General features: G+C 52.5%; 2 protein-coding genes across 5 annotated transcripts in view; one reads left to right on the plus strand and one right to left on the minus strand.

Annotated features, from left to right (window-relative positions):
* The first annotated feature begins 101 nt into the window (after positions 1-101).
* On the plus strand, positions 102-4,231 carry LOC102018728 (chromosome unknown open reading frame, human C17orf50). The gene is made up of 3 exons (XM_005402884.2): positions 102-1,122; positions 3,314-3,644; positions 3,734-4,231. The coding sequence occupies exons 1-3, from the start codon at positions 1,110-1,112 to the stop codon at positions 3,996-3,998; spliced, it is 609 nt and encodes a 202-aa protein (XP_005402941.1). The 5' UTR covers positions 102-1,109; the 3' UTR covers positions 3,999-4,231.
* A 1,097-nt stretch (positions 4,232-5,328) lies between these two features.
* Mmp28 (matrix metallopeptidase 28) overlaps positions 5,329-19,791 on the minus strand; it is a 34,963-nt gene continuing 20,500 nt past the window's right edge. For 3 of the 4 annotated variants that reach the window (XM_013503450.1, XM_013503451.1, XM_013503449.1), the window contains exons 2-8: positions 16,480-16,559; positions 16,137-16,324; positions 11,461-11,685; positions 9,145-9,390; positions 7,730-7,879; positions 7,239-7,406; positions 5,329-6,108 (exon numbers count right to left, since the gene is read on the minus strand). In XM_013503450.1, coding sequence (XP_013358904.1) covers positions 5,714-6,108; positions 7,239-7,406; positions 7,730-7,879; positions 9,145-9,390; positions 11,461-11,685; positions 16,137-16,260 — 1,308 coding nt within the window. In that variant the 5' untranslated portion in view covers positions 16,261-16,324; positions 16,480-16,559 and the 3' untranslated portion in view covers positions 5,329-5,713. The remainder of the gene's footprint in view (positions 6,109-7,238; positions 7,407-7,729; positions 7,880-9,144; positions 9,391-11,460; positions 11,686-16,136; positions 16,325-16,479; positions 16,560-19,791) is intronic. The other variant, XM_005402890.2, reaches the window with a different exon arrangement.

The raw sequence follows: 19,791 nt of genomic DNA on the forward strand, positions 1-19,791 counted from the left end.
AGCAGCCTGGGCTACACAGTGAGCTCAAGACCAGCCTGAACTGCATAGCAAGACCTTGTCTCAAAAAGACAAAAAAAAAAAAAAAAAAGCAAAGAGGAAGGATATGAGGCCAAGAAGAAATGGGGCGCCAGGTCATGCAGAACCCTGTTGACAACTCCAGAGACTTTGGCTTTTTCTCCGTGTGACATGCGTTTTGGGGAGAGGAAGAATGCGTTCTAACTCAGGCTGCTGCATAGAGAAGGAGCACAGAACCAAGAAGGGTGGAAAACACTCAGGCTACTGCTGTCATCTAAGGAAGCGCAATAGTGGTGTAGACCAAGTGGTGCTGATGGAGGTGGTAACAAGTGGTCACATTCCATGTAACTTCTGAAGAGTCCATAGGATTGACTCCAAATGGAGTCTCGGCCCTGGCACAGCTGAAACTTTAGGCTAAATAATTCAGCCATTGCTAAAATATCCCTGCATCACCAAATCTCCCCTGGGGGCACCTCTCCCTGACCTACCAGTCTAAGAGGTGAGTGTGAGACTCCAGCTGCCCAAACAGAGCCTTTCCTGGCATCTTTTGAACTGGAGCTAGAAGGGCAGGTTCTTTTTTCCCAGTCTAAGATTTTAGGGACACCGATCAGGCACCATGCTCCCAGCACTTGGAGAAAGCCCTTCTGCTATGGGCAGGTATGAAGCTGGCACACAAGAGCACAGGGTTGGAGAGAAAGAGGAACTGAGGAGTTTGCTCACGGTGTCCATGACCGGGAATAACCCTCAGCAGCAGCCTCCTCACTGAATTGTTCCTGTGAAACGTTTTTTGCAAAAGGTCAGATAGCTTTTACATTTGTATGGTAGAGCTGGGATCTGAACCCAGTCTGTAAGGGCCAAAGCCACCATCTACTCCCTTTTGATGCCCACCCCGGGGGAAGGTAGGGGATACCTGGGTTCTGAGTGCTTTAAGAGGCTCTGGAAAAAGCGGCCACTCCTGGCTGGGGAGCCCTATAGACAGGCAGGCTCTAGTTCCGCCCCCTGTGATCCAACAGGGGCCCTAGAGACAGATCAAGTTCTATGGGTTCTAAGCACCGCCTCACCTCCCAGCCCCTTCATCAGGGAAAGTGGGAAGAATGGATAAGCACGGTGAGTGGGCTCAGAGGGCAGAGGCAGGGTAGGCCGAGGACAGGATCTCTTGACTCCAGATTGGACCAATCTGCCCATCACTATGGCAACCCCAGAGAAGTCGAACCTTTTCTCAGTGACCTATCCCTGTGGTTACAAGCTATCTCCTTTCTTGACATCTGTTCCCTCATCTCCACCTGCTCCCGTTTGGACCTTTGCCTTCTTCAGCCTGGACCACTGTAAGGACTCCAAAGTAGGTTTTCTGCCATCCTTTGAGAGGGAACATCCCAAGACACAGCTCAGAACGGGTCTCCATCAGAACTTCAGCGGCTCCTACTGCTGGGAGACAAACTGAATTCCGACTCCCAACTTTCCATTTCCTATACCCTCTCCTCCCGAAGAGCTCCCGGCACCTGCCTCTGGCTGTATGCCTTTCCCACCCACAAAGTTCCTTGATCTGTTTCCTAAATAAAAACACAGCAGGCCCTCTGGGTATCCACCATTAGTGGTGCCAAGAACTGGCAGAATGTTCTATTTTTTTATTTTATTTTATTCTTGGTACCAGGAATCAAACTCAGGACCTTGCACTTGCCAGGCAGGCACTTATGCCACTGAGCTATATCCTTGGCCCTGGAAGAATGTTCAAAAGTACTTCTCTTTTAAGAGTTCAAACATTGTGGATCATCATCAGAGGCCCTTCTATGACCCACTGCATCACCGCCCAGAGAGGGCTGCAGAGAGTAAGGCAAAATGGATGAAGAGAGTTGAGTCCAGTGACTGCATGGTGCCCGGTACACAAGGACTAGAATACCAATTTATAATCATTCCCCTTTTCTCCCCATCTCCAGGTGCTGGGGATTGAATTCTGAGTCTTCACACATTGCCAAGGCTTTTTAAAAAAAAACTGGCACAGGGCCTCACCAAGTGGCTAAACTGCTAAGCTAGGTTCAAACCCTGGATATTACTACCTCAACTTCCGACAGCGCTGGGATTATAAATCTGTGCCACCACACCCAGTTTGCTACCACCTTTTTGTTTCTGGTTTTGGAGATAGGGTCTTGCTATTTAGCCCAGTCTGCCCTTGAATGCCTTGCAATTATCCTGCCTCCACCTCCTGAGCCCTAGGATCACAGCCCTGCACCACCATGTCAGGCTCACCACCAACCTCTTACACAAGATGGACTTCTACAGAAGTGTTCGGTGACCTTTCCAGGGCAAACCCCCGGAGTCATGTTTTCCCTGGACGTCTCCCCCTTTCTAGTATAAATTTAGCATAAGCTCTCCAGATCTGGTAGGAGCTGGGCGCATATGTGCTGACTGGCACATCTTGGAGGAGGCCGGTTTCATTTCCAGGTTAGGCCCGGAGCTTGCAGCCTGCTTGTTTGAAAAGCTGTGAGGTCTATGCACCAGCAGGAGGGGCAGTGGTAGCTGAAATGCACTGGCAGTTGGGTCAAGCCTGGAAGAAAGAAGAACTTCAGGCGGGCGTGTGGTGCACGCCTGTAATCCCAGCACTCGGGATGCTCAGGCAGGAGGATCGCTGTGAGTTCGAGACCAGCCTGGGCTACAAAGTGAGCTCAAGGCTGCCTGAACTACACAGGGAGACCCTGTCTCAAAAAGAAAAAAAAAAAGAACAACCTTTCCCAGCTCACTTGCAGGGCCCTTTTCCTGCTGTCTGCCCATAAAGGTGATTTCTAATCACAGAAAGCCGCTGGATGCCCGTCTGCCTGCCACCCTGCTGCCGCTGATGCTGGGCAAGACCCACCCTGAGGAAGGACATCTTCGAAAACAAGATATAAACAGCCACTATTAAAATGACAGTTAATGTTTAGTTATAGTCTGTTTGGAGATCAGGCAAGCCCTGCCCCATCGGGATTGGCAATCTTCCTGTTTGTTGACTGCCTGCCCCACACCAAGCTGGGGTGGGCGTGAGGGTAGGGGGCTGGGCGCTTGACACTGGAGGTAGGAACTACCTTTTCTCATTCTGTAGATGAGAAAATAGTTTGATTTAGAAGCGAGGAGACGTGTCCGAATCCTTCACTAGGAAGTACAACAGTCTGGGAAACGGGGCGCCCGGAACCGTACGTGCTCAGCATCCTCTGGCGGAGCCTAGCTGGCGCGGGGCATCTCGCACACACTGCGGTCCTGCAGGCACCTGCAGCAGGTAGGATCCCAGGTCCCTGGAGAGCGCACTGACTGTCCTCCCCGCCCGCAGGCGCGAAGACTCCCTTGTGGAAGAAGGAACTGGAGGAGCCCCGGGCCAGGGAGGCGGAGCAGGAGCTAGTGGACGAAGAAGAGCCGGAGGAGGACGAGGACGAGGACGAGGACAGGGAGCGGCTGGCCTCAGAGAGCGCGGCCGGGGGCGAGGAAGCGCCCAGCGCCGAGGGCGAGGATGACGGCCGCGAGCGGGGCTCGGTGTCCTACTGCCCGCTGCGGCAGGAGTCGAGCACCCAGGAGGTGGCGCTGCTGCGGCGCGCGGACCCGGGCTTCTGGGGCTGGTTCAGCCCCTTCGCGCTGCTGAGCGGCTGGGTGGCCGCCGCTGACAGGTGAGGCAAGCGCCGGGCGCGGTGTACCGGGTGCCGAGCCCCAGGACAAGGGTCACTGCGGCACTGAGAGCGCGGGTTCCCGCCCATAGGAACCGCAGCCCCCCTGAGGAGCGGTGCGTGCTGGAGACGCGGCATCTGCGGCCGAGCCGCGGGGGCTGTGCGCGCTGCGAGGTCCTCTTCTGCAAGAAATGCAGCACCCTGCACAGCCACCCGGCCTACGTGGCACACTGCGTTCTGGAGCACCCGGATCTGGGTAGGGCAGAGGCCGCCGGAGGCTCTGAGCTCCCCGACTCCCAGCCTTTGTGTCTTCCACCCTTGCCTGACGCCTCCACCAGGGGAGAAGCCCCCTGTTAGTGCGGGGTTCCCACCTGTCATCTAGCGGGCTTCAGCCATGCCGAGCCCGGGATAACCAGGCGCGCGCGACACCCGCAGCACCCTGCACCTACCTATAGCCCACCCGACCCTCGTCTCCGATGCAGCCGTACGCATATCTCGAAGATGGACAGAAGCAGCGTTTCAGGGATTCCCTCATCCCACTGAGCAGCTGTCCCCTCCCCTCGGGGCATTCAATAAAGCCTCTCATCAAAGTGTCGGTGCCTTGAGGGGAGGTCAGGCGGCTCCAGGTGGGAGTGATGAAGACTGCGCTCCTGGGGCTGGGGATTTAGCTCAGCGGCAAAAGCGCCTGCCTGGTAAGCGCGAGGTAGTGAGTTCAGTTCCCGGTACCGGAGAAAAACCGGGGGGGAAAAAAAAAAAAAAAAAAAAAAGACTGCGCTCCTCTGCCCCGGGGTCAAGTCAGAGAGAAAAGGGCGGGCAGCGAGCCTCTTCCCTCACCTCCCCAGCACAAAGCACTTGCTCTAAGTGAGCACGGAGAAGGCGAGGCAACGCCAGGCCAGCAATGTCCCTGGGGGACCGAGGCGGGGGTGGAACCCTGCCAGACCCGATTCCCCTCGAAGGAAGCGGCCAGCTGAGCGCCTAGGAGGCAAAGGCAGGTGTGTGTCGGGGAGGGCAGGGAGAGCTGAGGCACAAGACCGGGAGGCTGCGGAGCCCGTTCCTTCTCCAGGAATCCCAGCTATTCTTGGCCAGACAGCGGGAGTTTCGGGAATGCTGTGTGTGTGGTCTGCAGAATGGGGCTATTGTAAGCACCAGGCATCCCCCCAACCTGCTAGCCTTGTGGAGGCTGCGGCAGCAGTACAGACCCCCAGGAGGGCTTCTGACCACTCCTTGCTGCCCTGGACTCGCCATCTGGCATGGGTGGGGGAGAGAAGGGGGGGAGGACATTTTGCTTTTTGGGGGAGGCAGGCTTTCTCTCCCGCCACAGCTACACACAGCTGGCCAGCGCTGGCTTGGACGGAAGACCGGGACCCCTGCCTCTCCACGGCCATGCCCACCTGCCCTCACCAGAAAGGGTGGAGAACTGGCACAAGAAAGCTGCTTGCTGTTTCCGGGCCCACCAGCGGGGGGCGCCTCGTCATTCTTCCCCAGACAAAAAGCCAGATCCTAGGAGGTCCACCCCAGTCAGCCTCCTGCTCTGCCTCCTAGCCCCTCAAGGGTCTCTGATGTTGGAGGCAACTTGCGCCTTCACCCCAAACAAGCTTCCTGGGGGTGAGGGCTCTGATTATATAGCACACAATTCTCTTAAGAACTGAGCCAGGAGGCTCTAAGAGATTCGGACTGTCTTGCAAAATAGTCTCCAAGCTTTCAGTTGAGTTTTGCATTCTCCCCGGTTGGACCCCAGCACCATCAACTCACCGACAGAACTACATTTTTGTCAGAAGACACAAAATCCCCAGGGCTTGGGAAGGAAAGCAGCCCTTGGGGGAAAGGGCCGAGGATTTGGGACCTTTTGTTGCTTTTCTTTGGATTGATCCACACCCATGTCCATGTAGCGCGAACAGCACAAAGAGAACCCTGCCTTCTCGGGAAACAAGTGCAGACACTTACAAGCTTCCTGGTGGCAACTTTGCTGCCTGCTCTTCTGCAGCGGGGCTTCTAAGACAGGCTTTGCCCCTGGGGCAGGAGAGGTGAATTGGCCCAAGAGCACCAACATTCACTAGGTGGTGGTGGGGTCTTCAGAACAGGGCACCTCCCGAGTTGGCAAGCCAGCAGCCCATCCAGGGCAGCTCGGTGGCCCAGCGGCCCGAGGTGGTCACTCGCAGTTTGGTGTGGTCAAGGTGCCAGTAGTGGTCATCTCTGAAGAAGACGATGGAGCCATCAGGTCTCGGCAGAGCGCCACTGACCTCCTCAGGAACACTGTCCCAGTCCCGCAGCGAGCGGGGGTAGTAGGGCTCCACCTGCAGCCCCCCGCGGGCCAGCACATAGTATCGGGCACCCTTGAAGAGGATCAGGCGTTGTAGAGGAGGGAAGAAGAGGGCTGCATCCGGGTGGCGGGGAAGACCCCCTGCCCGGCACAGCTGGGAGGAGCCCCACGCTGACTTGGCACCTCGGAACCTCCAGCATCGACTCCCTGCCGGGCATCAAGAGAGTCAGGATGAGTTGGAGGCTTGCACCGATTGTTCCTCCACCCGCCTCTGTCCCCCATCCAACCCTGAACCCTCTCAAGTTGGAGACCAATGTTGATAGTACTGGAGACAAAGTGAATTCCTCTGAGAATTAACTGTAGTTACAGGAGACGGACCATTATAGCCTAGACCTCCAGCAGGAGTCAGCAGAGGGCAGATAGTCCTCAGCGAACCTAACCATCCCAGGCTTCAGGGTCTGGGTCAGGGAGTGGAGGAGGGCAGGGACCTCTCCTTGGGTGAGGAATGGAAAGTTAAGAAGGCCTGGAGCTTTGTTCACTACCATTACTACTACTAATTTTATGAAGGCAGGGATTTTTGTCCTATTCACTGCTCTATGCCCAACACTGATGTCGAATGTATAGAAGCCACTCCATATTGGTTGAATGAATGAAGAAATGAATACTAGTAATCTATCCAGTGTAATAATATACTGTACACTTTTCTGTTCTTTCTTTTCTTTCTTCTTTCTTTCTTTCTTTCTTTCTTTCTGGGCAGGGCCTTTATAGTGAGCTATAGCCCCAGCTATAGCCCCATTTTTATTTTTTATTTTTGAAAGAAGGTCTCACTAAATCACTCAGTTGCCCAGGCTGGGATCCAACTTGTGATCCTCCTGCTTACGTCTCTCAGAATGCTGGGATCACAGAAGTATGCCATCTCCAACTGCTTATGTATGATCCTTTATCTTCCTTCCACAAAAAAACAAAACAACAACAACAAAAATCCCTGAGGTATTATTTCCCTTATCTGAGCAATGCAAGCTCCAAAAGGTAAGTGACAGCACAACCAGAATCCACGGCAGACACTGCTCTTCCTGCTGAACTGAAGATGTCAAATGCAGTCCTCTGCTTCCTCGGCTCTTCTCTGAAACACTCCCCAGAACCACCTTGACACTTGCTACTCCCCATTCCATCCCTCACAAGGGTCTCCTGACAGAGTCTTGCCTGCGTCCCAGATCCAATTTGGATCAGAGATCCAGCCAGGGACACACTGTATGAGATTCCGCCCCTCTTTTGGCCTTGGGCAGGCCTCTTCCCCTATCCAGGCCAAAATTTTCTCAGCACCCCCCGCCTGGTACCTTTGAAGAAGTAGAAGTCTCCATCATCCATTGTCACTGCAGCAGCCTCAATGTTGGGGGGCAGCCCTGGCCACCTTTCCTGCAGCAGGCGGGGCTCTGAGACATTGCCATCAGGGGCCACCTCCCAGAAGTGGCTCCCTTCAAAGATGTACAGTCGCTGTTGCCCGTCTGCTCAGATACAAGAGAGACTTGAGGAATGACTGTAGGCCTCCTGCCCTCTTTCCAGCAAGGCGCTGTCCTAGAACCCAGCTTCCTGAACCAACAGGTGTGACAAGCACAGGTGGGGCAGAGGGGAAGCAGGCAGGAGGAAGCAGCACCTCCAGGCCTGGTGTGAGCTTGCCACCCTGCAGACTGCATGCGGCATGGGCATTCTTGATTCTGTAATCCCTCCTTCCATCTGTACTCCAGCTCTGGGGGTCTCAGGAGGTGCAGCGGCAGGGAGAGGCGGGAGAAGAGAAGAAAGAAGCCAGGCACAGGTGGGCCCACCTTACCTACAGTGATGGCATCGAAGGAAGAATGGCAGTATTTAGGACCCCGGGTTTCGGGGCGCCTGCCTTGGGAGTTGTGGGGGTTCCAGGCCTCGAAGTCAGTGAACAGCTTTCCTGGGAGCTGGGTACCCACTGAGCCCCCGAGGGGCTTTCCTTTAAGGGCAAAGAGAGAAGAGGGAAAGAACAGACATGCAGTGCGATATGTCGAGGGTTCAAGACCTCCCCTTGGTTCCTTTCACAAACACCTCATGCGAGACACAGGGAGGGAGAGAGTGGAGGGTAAGAGCTGCTCCAGGTGCTGTTTTCCAAGCCCAAGAATCTTATTTCTCACCCAGTACCCTGGGAAAGAAGGACCTACTGAGATACAGTTGGAAGGAGGGACCGAACAAGGATTTGGAGCTAAGAAGGATAGGGCCCTTTTCCCCTAATCCTGGGCAATAGGGGACACGAGGGCAGGGTTCGGGGCCCCAGGCTGTGATAACTACAGCAATTATGATTGCATCACAAGCCTTAGGAGAGGAGTGAGGCACAGTCCAAGCTTAAAATTTGGCACTAGCTTCTGAATCCTGGTTTGCAACTTCCTAGCTATGTGACTTCAGGCAAGTTACTTAATCTCTATAATCCCATTCTCTTGGTCTGTGGACAAAAGATACCTCAGGAGCACATTGTATTTTAAATACTTGGCCTGTGGAACAGACCCCTGAGATAGCAGCTATCACTGTTGCATTGTGTAGGTTTTCCAGCCTACAAAGAATGCTTGTTCCCTTCTCACAGAAGATAAAGATGAGATTTCTCAGAGGGGAAATGCTTTGCTCAAGAGCATCTGCTAATGAGGGGTGGAAGGTGATTTGAACCCAGGCACTATCCCCAGAGTTGCAGGGTTAGCAGGTCCCCAGGCAGCAGCACTGGTGCAGGACTGGTCCTGCCTGCTCTGGGGGAAGCAGCTTGTCTGTATCCACCTCCTGAGGCCCGGATGTGGGGACACAGGTGTCTGCCTCGTGTTGAGTGAAAGGCCAGCAGACAGCAAGTGGGGCTCGAGGTAGGGACCAGAGCTTTGGGGTCTTGGATGGGGGGCGGGCAGGCAGACTGGGTTGGGTCTAGGTAACCCACAGGGATGTGACAGGAACAGCTGCTGCCATGGCCCAGGGTTGGGCAGGAATTCCGGAAGTGAAAGGGAAGGGAAGGGGTATGGGGAGCTGCATATGGGAATTGTCTGGGACTGATGGAAGGATGGGGGCCATGGTGTGGGTGGGGTGGGGCAGCACCTGAGCCTGAGGATTTTCAGCTTTAGGATTGGCAAGGGAGGCCGGGTGACAGGGAAGCTCCAGATGACAGGGGCCCGGGATGGGACTCCTACTTGAGGAGCCAGTGTCCCAGCCCTGGAGGCCCAAGGGACAGGACTCTGCTCGGGGGCTCACCATACAGGTTCTGCACGGCCAGCACGTCGTCCCAGCTGAGCAGCGCATCGCGGCCCAGCCTCTTGTAGTAGGGTGCCATGAGCGCGCGCGGCGCGGGTGAGTGCGCGAGGCCGAGCGTGTGGCCGATCTCGTGCGCCAAGACCACGAAGAGGTTGCGCCCGCGGCGGCGGCTCAGGGACCAGCGCTCGTCTAGGTCGAAGTGCGCCTCGCCCCGGCGCGGCAGAAAGGCGTGCGCTAAGGCGCCCCCTGCAGGCGGTGCAGAGGGTCAGAGCATGAATCAGCCTGAGATTCCCTCCCACGCCCGCACCCAGGGAAATGCTGCTGGCAGGGTGGGTGGCTGTTTTCTTTCTTTCTTTTTTGGTGGGGTGGCTGTTTTCTGCTGCATAATTTCTCTCCAAGTCAAGTCTGGGAGAAGCAGAAGTCTGGAGAGGTGAGATGATTAAGCTCTAAGGCACGGACTCCTAAGAGGCAGCATGGTGTAGAATCAGTGTGGGCTGAACTGCCTGGGCTCCAATACTAGTTTCACTGTGCTAGTGTTGTGACGTTAATAAGCTGTGTAACAATGATTTGTTTTTGTTTTGTTTGGTACTAGGAATTGAACTCAGGACCTTGCACTTGCCAGGCAGGTGCTGTGCTGCTGAGCTATATTCCCAGCCCTGGTTTTGTTTCCTTTTGTTTGTTTCGAGACAAAGTCTTGCTATGTAGCCTAGGTTGGACTCAAACTCACAATCCTCCTGCCTCAGCCTCTTGGGTGCTGGGATTAGTGGCTAGTGCCACCATGCCTGCTGTTTTCAAAAAGGCCTAGAAGAAGGGATAGTGGTTATCCTTAGAAGAGGCATATAGGCTTTCTGTGCTGTATTTTGGTCTGGGTTCCTCACGTTCTGGGTGTGGGAAAGGCCGCCAATCTGTACGCTGAGATGTGCACATGTATTTTCTGCGTATACCTGTTCTTCCCTCTGTCTGCCAGGGCTCCTCTGTGGGCCACAGGAATGACCAGAGGGAGTTGAGGGTGGATCAGTGATTCTCACACTTTCACTGGGGCCCAAATGCCGCTTATTAAATATATAGTTCCCCCAAATAAATAAGTAAATGATTGAGTAAATAAAGAAGTAAGTAGGCAGTTTCCAAGGCCTCATCCTGCACAGGTCACTTCCGCAGGGGCGGCTGACTCCGACACGGGGTCAGCAAACTGTTCTGCCATAGCGTTGGCCTAGAAGCTTGCGGAGGGTCCTTCTGGGTTTGGCTTCTTGGAGCCCAGGCCACCTGGGGTAGACAGAGGCGGGGCAGCTGGTATTAAAGGGAGACCCTGCTGGGGGCAGGAAGGGCCAGCCAGGTGCTTCCCAGCTGAGAATAAGTTGACGTGTGGCAGTTACTGGTCACTGCGTGTGGCCCTCACGTGGCGATAAAAGGGCAGATTTCAGGGAGGAGAAGACCAAACTCAGAAAGACAAAGCATCTTCCCACGTGAGAGAGCTGCTTGAGGAGCCCAATATGCTGTCCTAGGTACTGGACTCTTCATGGGCAGAGAAGTAAACATGTAACACAGGTGTCACGGGACATGGGCTTCGTGTGAGTGTGTGTGTACGCTCCATGCAGTTGCTGGCAAAGCCTCTCCTTCTCCCTGACCCAGCTTGGCGGCAGGCTCTGCTGTAGGTGGGCTTGATGGAAAGCAGGACGGCGCCAGGGAGGAGGGGGACAGAGTTCCCGGCCCACAGAGCTTCAGCCCCGCCACCCTGAAGCTGTCCAAGCAGGTTTCTCACTGGGAGGGAGATGTGCAGAGGGCCCACACTGAGGTCCTAAAGGCCAGCATCAGGCAGAATGGAAGAGAGCAGTTTCCACTGCAGCCAGAAGCCTTCCGGCTGGGGTCAAATGGAACCAGCTGTGGCTGCGGGTATGTGAAGCCCCCTGTGGCTGGTGGGGGTAGAACATCTCTGGCTCTGTAGCAGTGACTGGTAGTCAGCTGGGGGTTACAGTGGCCACTGGATTTTCTTAAGGTCTGGAGAACAAGAGAAGCTCAGGCCTGTCTAGGGTCAGCGGGAGGGTGATGGGCCTCAGAAGAGTCTCCCAGAATATATTACTCTAGAATTTGCAAAGCACTTTCCAAGCAGAACTTCATGGGACCGTCCTTTCAGACATGTGGTACATAATAGGGCAGGGACCACTGTTCCATTTTACAGACGAGAACACTGAGGGTTCTTGGGAGGGGCACAGAGCTTGGCGTTGGCCATAGGGAGAGTGGATGCTCTACTGTCACCCCAGACTGCCTCTCCTAGTTGGGTTCCCCTCCTGCCACGTGGAGACGCCTCTGTGTCAGCACCTGGACCGTCGAAGGCATTGCTCAGCCCGTCGTTGTGGTCTCCTTGGAAGAAAGTGAGGCGGATGTCTGCGGGGGCTGTGGCTGGAGCCTCCCAGAACTCCAGGGCCGAGACGTTGCTCCACAGCTGGAAGGCAGCACGCACGGCGCCCCGGACTGCCGGCTCGGGCAGGCGCTCAGGCCAGTTCACCAGGCGGTAGGAGAGGTGCTGTTTGTACCACTTGTTGCCTGCCATCCAGAAAGGCCACTTCAGTCACCCCTGGTCCCCATGGGCCCTGTATGATACAGGATAGGCCCTCCCTTAGGGAATTCTTGACCTCATGGGAAAAAAGCCCCTGCCCTGAGCAGCCCATATCTGACTGGGAGATCCCATCCCTGCTGAGGGAACAAGAGGCTTGCCCTTGTCCTGGAGAGTTGCCAGCCTAGTGGCTTAGCCTGGGGATGGAAGAGATGTAGCCTCGGTCCAGTACAAGTCCCTACCTGAAGGAGTCTGAACCCCTGGTCTGGGGCCTTATTCTTCTCCACAGCCTGCACTGAGCCTGAAAAAGCTGTGTGCCTCTTGCTGGCAGCAAATCCCAGCCCCTGCGCGCACGCCCTCACCACACTCTCCACCCTCACACCCTCCCGCCACCCCCCAGGGGCTCCCCCCTGCCCCTTCCAGTGCCGTGGCCTGCAGCTGACCGACCACCCTAAGACCCACATTCGAGGTCCTTCCCTGCCCCCAGGCCTTTCTCCTCGCTTCCTCGGGGACTCTGCAGAGCTCGGAGGTGAAAACAAATCAGAACAAAGGGTGTGTTTTGTCACTGACCCAGGGAAAGTTTTCCATCCCTGCTTAGTTACACGTTTCTCTCCCTTTGCCCCAAACCTCGGTTCCTCCCTGAGGGCTGGGCCTCTGTCCTCCGCCCCGGCCTCAAGTCCACTGCCACTGCGCGCCCACACCCGGGAGCAGCGGGGCGAGCAGCCCAGCTCTGGAGTTCCTCTTGGGCTCTTTCTGCGTCCTCCAAACTGACAGCTGAGACTGTGATGCCAGGGGGAAGACTTGAAGCTTGGAGGCAGGACGTCTGGGCCCAGGGTCGGGTAACTGAGACCCAGGGACAGGGGCCTGTCCACAGTCACAGTGAGAGAGTAGCTGAGCTGGACCCTGACCCCTGGCCCAGTGCTCTTTCCCTTGTACCACACAGAGAAGCAGGCACACTTGCTAAGACGCCAGGCTTACAGACCCGGGCAGACAGCACTCCCTTGGGTCCAAGTAGCGACTCTGCAACGGCTGAGACAATCCAGATAGCAGGGAAGGTCTCAGGGAGCAGAGGAGCTGGGCTCGCCTGCCTGGCCACCCATGGGAGTGGGGGAGGGGCGTGTCCCTTCTCCTACCCCTGAGCCAAGCTCCATTCAAGGCAATGCTGCTGTTTGGCCTGGCAGCCACCCAAACCCTGCCTCCCAGCCAGGGACCAACCCTGGGGCTGGGAAGGGAGAGAGATTCTGAGAAAGGGAGAGGGAAGGCTGGGGGTCCAGAGGTACAGCTGAGGGTTCTTTATGTACCAGAAGTACTCTGCTCATTACTGTAAAGTCTTCACTGGCCCCAGACTGGCCAGCGCGTGACTTTTTCACACCCTGTGAGGGGTGGCTGACTCCCAGGCTCTCCCCGCGACAAACATGTAATTCTCTAGCAAGTGTGACTTGACTTCTACTCTTGGGTAACGGAGGGGGACCCTCACCTGATGGATAAGAAAGGAGAAAGGTAGGCAATTCTTTCATTTTAGGTAGTAAGTGAAGATGACTGGCCTCAGGCCGGGAGTGGTGGTGCATCCCTGTAATCCCAGCACTTGGGAAGCTGAGGCAGGAGGATTGCTGTGAGTTGGAGGCCAGCCTGGGCTACATAGTGAGTTCAAAGCTGGCCTGAACTGCATAATGAGCCCCTGTCTCAAAAAAAAAAAAAAAAAAATAGACAACTGGTCTCAGGATAAAAATCCTCTGCAAAACCAGTATATGTGTGTATGGCTGTGTGTGGCTGTGTGCGCTGGTGTGAGTGTGTGTGTTTGTGCTGGGGGGAAGGACGGGTTGAATAGGAACAGGAACTGAGAGAAAATGACTGCTTTCCTTCGGAAAAGGGCAGGGTCGGGGGTCACGGGTGCACCTGCCAGGAAGGAAGGAACTGGTGGGGGGCAGCAGCCCTCTCTCTGTCCTCCAGACTGGCTCCCATCCTAGATTCCTGGCCGGGCAAGGCTGGTTTTTATGGCAACCCGCAGGTGCCAGGAGTGCCTGGCACTGCACCTCCTACACCCTTGTTCCAAAGTCCTGAAGGGAAGAGGGCAGGAAAAGGAGCTGGGGAGGGAGGGGAGCTGGAGTCTCTGCCTGCGAAGGACCCTAGAACCCTGACTCCCAGCAGGCAACATGCTGGAGAAAGAATATGGATTGGAATCCCAAGACCTCCACTTGCAAACTTACACAAATTATGGAAGCACACCAAGCCTCAGTTTCTCTTCTTGCAAAGTGGAGTTAATAAGACTTACCTCACAATAAGGTGTGAGGCTTAACTACAACAGCAGCGCAAAGCTGCATGACATGTGGGTACTCGTAAATATCTGTTCTCTTCTCTTTCCATTTCCACCCTAGATACACCCCTTTGCCCCCGTTACTCTCCAGCTTAGCCTAGGCTGGCCTTGAACTCTCAATGATCCTCCTGCCTCAGCCTCTCAAGTGCTGGGATTACAGGCATGTGCTACCAGGCCTGGCAACAAACACATTTGCATTCAAAAAATATAAATACCATTTTTTGTTGTTCATCTTCAATTCAGATCTAACTGGGCATCCTGTATTTTATCTGGCAACCAAGTGTCCATGTCCTCTGTCCAAAAAGGCTAGTGACAAATGCACTCCTTTAAATCCCTCCTGGGGACCTGGGGAAGGGAGAGAGCCCGGGGAAGCATCCCTGGGACTCAGGCCCCAAAAGTAGCTGCCCAGACTCTGCATGGGGCTGCCCCATTTCCCACTGCCTCGCACAACCAGCCCTTGCACTGGGTAATCAGGGACACACTCTCCTATGCAACCTTCGAAGCCCTGCACCTCAGACGTAGGAGGATGAAGGAATGGAGCCTCAGTGAGTGAAGTGACATGGCTGAGATCACACGGCTGAAACCTGAACCCAGGGCCTCCTGCTCCAAGGACCAAGTTCTCACTGTTCTACTGGTGCCTCCTGAGCTCAAACCTCTCCACTGCTACCTCACCCTTCCCCTCTACTTCCCAGAAACACAGTGGGAGGCAGGACATGTTGACAACAAGGACATCGTGAGCTCGTCAAGTCAGAGCCTGGACGCCATCACCGACTCCACGCTTTACTCTGTGCCTTTGGTCCTTTTCCTAATGAAGGTTACTGGTAAAAGTAGTTAACGATTAAGAGTGCCAGGGCCCAAAGTGCTCACAGTAAAATTAATTATAGATGAAAACCTGACTGAAAAAAAAAAAAAAAAACTCATCTTGCTAGCAATCTTGAAAACTGCAAAAATTGATCCAAAAAAATAAGACTTAGAGCAATTGTAATGCTAGAACTACCCGTGGTACAATTGGGTATTTGTGAAAAATTGATGGAAGAAGCAAATCTTCATAAATTTTAGATCTGGCCAGGTGTGGTGGCACACGCCTGTGATCCCAGCACTCAGGAGGCTGAGGCAGGAGCATTGTTGTGAGTTCGAGACCAGGCTGGGCTACAAAGTGAGCTCAAGGCCAGCCTGAACTGCATAGTGAGACCCTGTCTCAAAAAGACAAAAAAAAAAACAAAACAAAACAAACAAACAAAAAAAAAACAACAACAAAAAAGAAGAACTTAGACCTGCTCCATTTCACCCTATAATATTTTGGTTCATGAGAAAATAAAGATGAGGAGGACTGTGGGCAGAGCTCAGCGGCACAGCCTCCGGCCCTGGGTTAGATCCACAGTACTATAAGACAAACCAACAAAAAGACAAAGGAAGAAGAAAAAATGAAATAAAGCCACAAAAGGAAAAATCACAACAATGGAAACCGTAACATATAAAATGTGTTACGATGAAATGCTCAAAATAGGCAAGCCCTCCGAGACAGGAAGTAGGTTAGTGGTTGCCAGGGGGAAATGGGGAATAACCGCTAATGGACATGGGATTCCTTTTGAGAGGAATGAAAATGTTCTGGAATTAGATTGTGGCAATGGTTGCACAATCTGCAAATGCACTAAAAACCACTGGGTTGGATACTTTTCAAGGGGTCAATTGCATGGTATGTGCCTTCTATCTCAAAGCTGTTAAAATGTTCTATGAACAAAATAAAAACGATTAACCAACCCCATCTTTGTTGAGTAACTGTTATAAAAATAATTGACTCTGGCGAAAATAACTTCAGTAAAATATAAATCAATAGTGTTAGCAACAATTTAATTGCCCTGCATAGAAAATTGATCCAGGAATTAAGTGGGTCTGATCTGGAAAACACTTGTACAATGAAAATTCCTCAGCGTAAGTACACTGCGATTTAAACGTCTGTGTTCGCAATCACGGTCCTTGAGTCAAGAGGTCCTACTGGCCCACCCTTCCCCTGCCTGGGGAAGAGAGGTTACTGATCAAGCCCAGTCCCAGACTGAGCTGCTTTCCTGGCCATAGGTCTGAGGGTATTGGGGAACCCCAGCCTAGCTGGGTTTTAGCAGTGCTCACCTTGCTTGGCAAAGCGTTTCTTGCGCCTCATTTTGGCCCGGCGTCCAGCGAACAGGGCACTGACCCGCTCCGTCCAGGTTGCATGACTGTTGGTGTCTGCGACCCCACAGCGGGGTCGTGTCATCTGACGCAGGGTGGCACGGTCTAGTACACCACTGACGGGCAGCTGAGATACCCACTGGAACTCTCTGCCAGGAGGAACAGAGATAAAGGACCAAAAAGGAGGCATGGTAGTAGCATGAGGACTGCCTTCCTGGGACATGGCCACCTGTAGCCTTCCAGGAGAAGGGACATGGAGCTTTGTACCCTGCACCCTCACATTCTCCACTTCCCTCCATCCTACCTGATGGCATTGCTGAATCGAGTGGAGGTGGGAGCTTTGGAGGCCTGTTCATTGAGGTATCCATACTTCTCCAGGAATGCCTGGGGGAGAGAGGAACAATAGCTTTTCCTACCATGTGGCATCATTTCCCCTTCTCCTGGCATCCAAGAGTCCACAGCACATGCATCCCACTCAGTCTCACCTCTTATCCCAGAATGGTCTGCAAACTCTAGCAGAAAGAGTTCTGGAATTAAAGTCAAAAGAACCTGGACGCAATTTCAGGCTACCATTGACTAGCTCAACGGTCTCAGGCAAGTCATTCAATATTTCTGAATATTTGGCTTTCTTACCAACTTATGGCATTGCTAGAAACCTAGCAAAGCACATTGGGCAGTTTTATGGGCTCTGGAGTCAGGCTGGCCTTGGTTTGCATTCCAGATGGTGTGTCACTTCTCTGTAATAGTACTTACTCTACAGGGGTTTCTTCTGTGGGCAGATCACAATACCACTTATAAAGCACTTGACCCAGGGCCTGTCACATTGGAAGGACCAGAAAGAGTAGCTATTATGTGTGCTATGTAGACACAACAATGGTATCTACCAATTTGCTCCAAAACATCCAAGCTTTCTAGGCAATGTTCAGGTATTGGTCAGGATGGCTCAGGTGCTGGCTCTGCCATGCCAGCCTTGAGAACTCTCTCTTTAACTCCTAAATAATTCTCATCCCAGATGCAGACATATTTAAGGCCCTATGACAATAAATACATTTACCCTCAATCTTACAATTGATATAAAAACTTGGCCTTCTGAAGATGTATACTTTGAATTAGAAACACCCAACTTTCTTCTTTGATTTGTTTGTTAATTCATGTGATGTGCTAGGTACACTGTTAGATGCAGTCGTAATTAAGACATCTCAAGAGGAGCTTATTCACTAGTGGTTAGAGACAGACCAAGGAAAAGGTAAATAAATAGAAGAGGTAAATTGGTGCTATATAAAAAAAGAAAAAAGAAACCACATGATATGATTGAGAATAATTTTTTTTTTTGAGACAGGGTCTTGCTATATAAGTCAGGCTGGCCTCAAACTCGAGGCAATCTTCCTGCCTCAGCCTCTGGAGATTGAGAACTTTTTTTTTTTGGTACTAGGAATTGAACTCAGGACCTTGCACTTGCCAGGCAGGCGCTTGTGCCACTGAGCTATATTCCCAGCCCATTGACAATAATTTAGAGAGAAACTTTATAAGCAACAAAATGAAGAAGGACCTCATAGGCATGATGGTGTTTGCCTGTTTTCTAGCTACTTGGGAGGCTGAGACCAGAGCATTGCAAGTTTAAGGCCATTGTGTGAGACCCTGTCTCAAAATAAAAAATAAAAAATAAAAAGGGTTGGGGATGCAGTGATAGTGCTTGCCTAGCATGTGCCAGGTCCTGAGTTCAATCCCCTGCAACCACCCCCCACACCCTCCTGAGAAGCAAATATCTGATACGTATCCTAAAGAACGAGAGGCAGCCAGCCATGCAGATGCAAACACGAAAAGCCCTGAGCTGGGCATGACGTTGACCTGTCTACAGAGCAGAAGCAAACATGTTCAGTGTGAAGAAGCAGGATATGACATGGGCAGAGAGGCAGAGCTGCGGGCCGGGGTGAGAAGTGCAGCCTTATTTTATTTAATCTTGCTGGTGGATTAATTGTGGGGAATGAACGAGCGAGAGGAATCCGGGATGGCACTTAAGATTTTGGCTTGGAAGGTGGGGCCATGTATTGTCTGAGGGCACCTGAGAGAGGAACAGATCAGGGCAGGTGAGTGATTAACGCGGGGAGGTCAGAGTCGCACTGGCTGTACGATCCCAGACCTCAGTGAAGCAGCAGAGCCTTCCTGCTTGAAAATGATGTAAAGCTGTACACCTGGGTGAGATCCTCTGGGGAAATTAGGATCTTCAGAGGCTGTCCCATGGTCCCAGGGCCTTTTATTCCCCGCCCACCCTCACATGCCTGAAAGCTGCTTTCCCAGAGACCAAGTTCTTTGAGTCCAGTGGAGAGAAGTGTGTGACCCGCTCTCCTCACCTATCACCACTCCTACCCTCTGGGGAGATGATGTACTTGGCCCTCTGCTTGCCTGACTCACTAATAGAGCCCCATAAATGTCACCATGGGTAAAAATAAATAAATAAATAAATAAATAAATAAACCAGTCACCTAAGCTGCTTAGTTCCCATACAGACATACCGAGTCTTAATTTTCACTTTTATATGTTATTAAACAGATAATAATTTTCTGTCTTCCTCTTTTTTCCTTTTTTTTTTTTTTTTTTTTTTTTTTTTTTTTTTTTTTTTGGTTTTTTTCCTGTACCAGGAATCAAACTCACAACCTTGTGCTTGCTTGCCAGGCAGGCGCTGTGCCACTGAGCTAAATCCCCAGCCCCTTCCTTGTTCTCTTACCCTCATGTTCCTTTGCTGTATTTTCTTTTCTTTTTTTTTTTTGGCAGGGGGACAGGGTCTGGCTATGTAGTGAGGGCTGACCTTGAACTCCCTATGAAGCCCAGGCTGGCCTCAAACTCACAGTGGTCCTCCTGCCTCAGCCTCCCAAGTGCTAGGATTACAAGTGTGTGCCACCACACCTGGCCTTTGCTGTATTTCTTAAAACAAGGTAAATTCAATTGTTGCCATTGCCTTGAGGAAAAGACATAGCTGGAAGTGAGGCAAGACTCCAAGAGCCAAGATTGGCAAGCCCCTAAGTCTTTGTAAGTGTCTAGACTCCTCTGTGGATTTCATTTACAGCTGTCTTCAGCCACCCGTACCAAAGGCCACTTTTGCAAACTAAAGCCAGAAGGAATTCTCATTTTAGACAACAGAACACTTTCTGTATTGATCTCTGAGCATTTCAGCACAATTGTTTTTCTTTCCCTTTTTTTTGTCTTTTTGAGACAGGGTCTCACTATGCAGTTCAGGCTGGCCTTGAGCTCATTTTGTAGCCCACACTGGTCTCAAACTCATAGTGATCCTCCTGTCTCAGCCTCCCCAGTGCTAGGATTACAGGTGTGCACCACCACATTTAGCAAAACTATTCTTTTTTTTTTTTTGTCCTGGAAATTGAACTCAGGACCTTGCACTTGCCAGGTAGGCGCTTGTGCTGCTGAGCTAAATCCCCAACCCTTTCTTTCCCTTTTTTATTGTTGGTGATTTTCAGCTGCATAATAGATTAAAGGGGTTCTACTGGCTTATTCAGGAAAATAATTTACTGCTCCAAATAATGTGGCAGCAGAGCACGCTTGAGTTTGAAAATCTGTTCCTGATCCCAACTCCGGTAGGTGGGTGGGGACAAATTATTTG

The sequence above is a fragment of the Chinchilla lanigera genome, unplaced genomic scaffold (assembly GCF_000276665.1).
Source record: "Chinchilla lanigera isolate Chin_1 unplaced genomic scaffold, ChiLan1.0 scaffold00080, whole genome shotgun sequence".
NCBI classification, from domain to species: Eukaryota; Metazoa; Chordata; class Mammalia; order Rodentia; family Chinchillidae; genus Chinchilla; species Chinchilla lanigera.

Coding starts and splice junctions, on each gene's coding strand:
- LOC102018728 (XM_005402884.2), top strand. Junction 3,645..3,733: donor TGGGTGGCCGCCGCTGACAG/GTGAGGCAAGCG, acceptor TCCCGCCCATAG/GAACCGCAGCCCCCCTGAGG.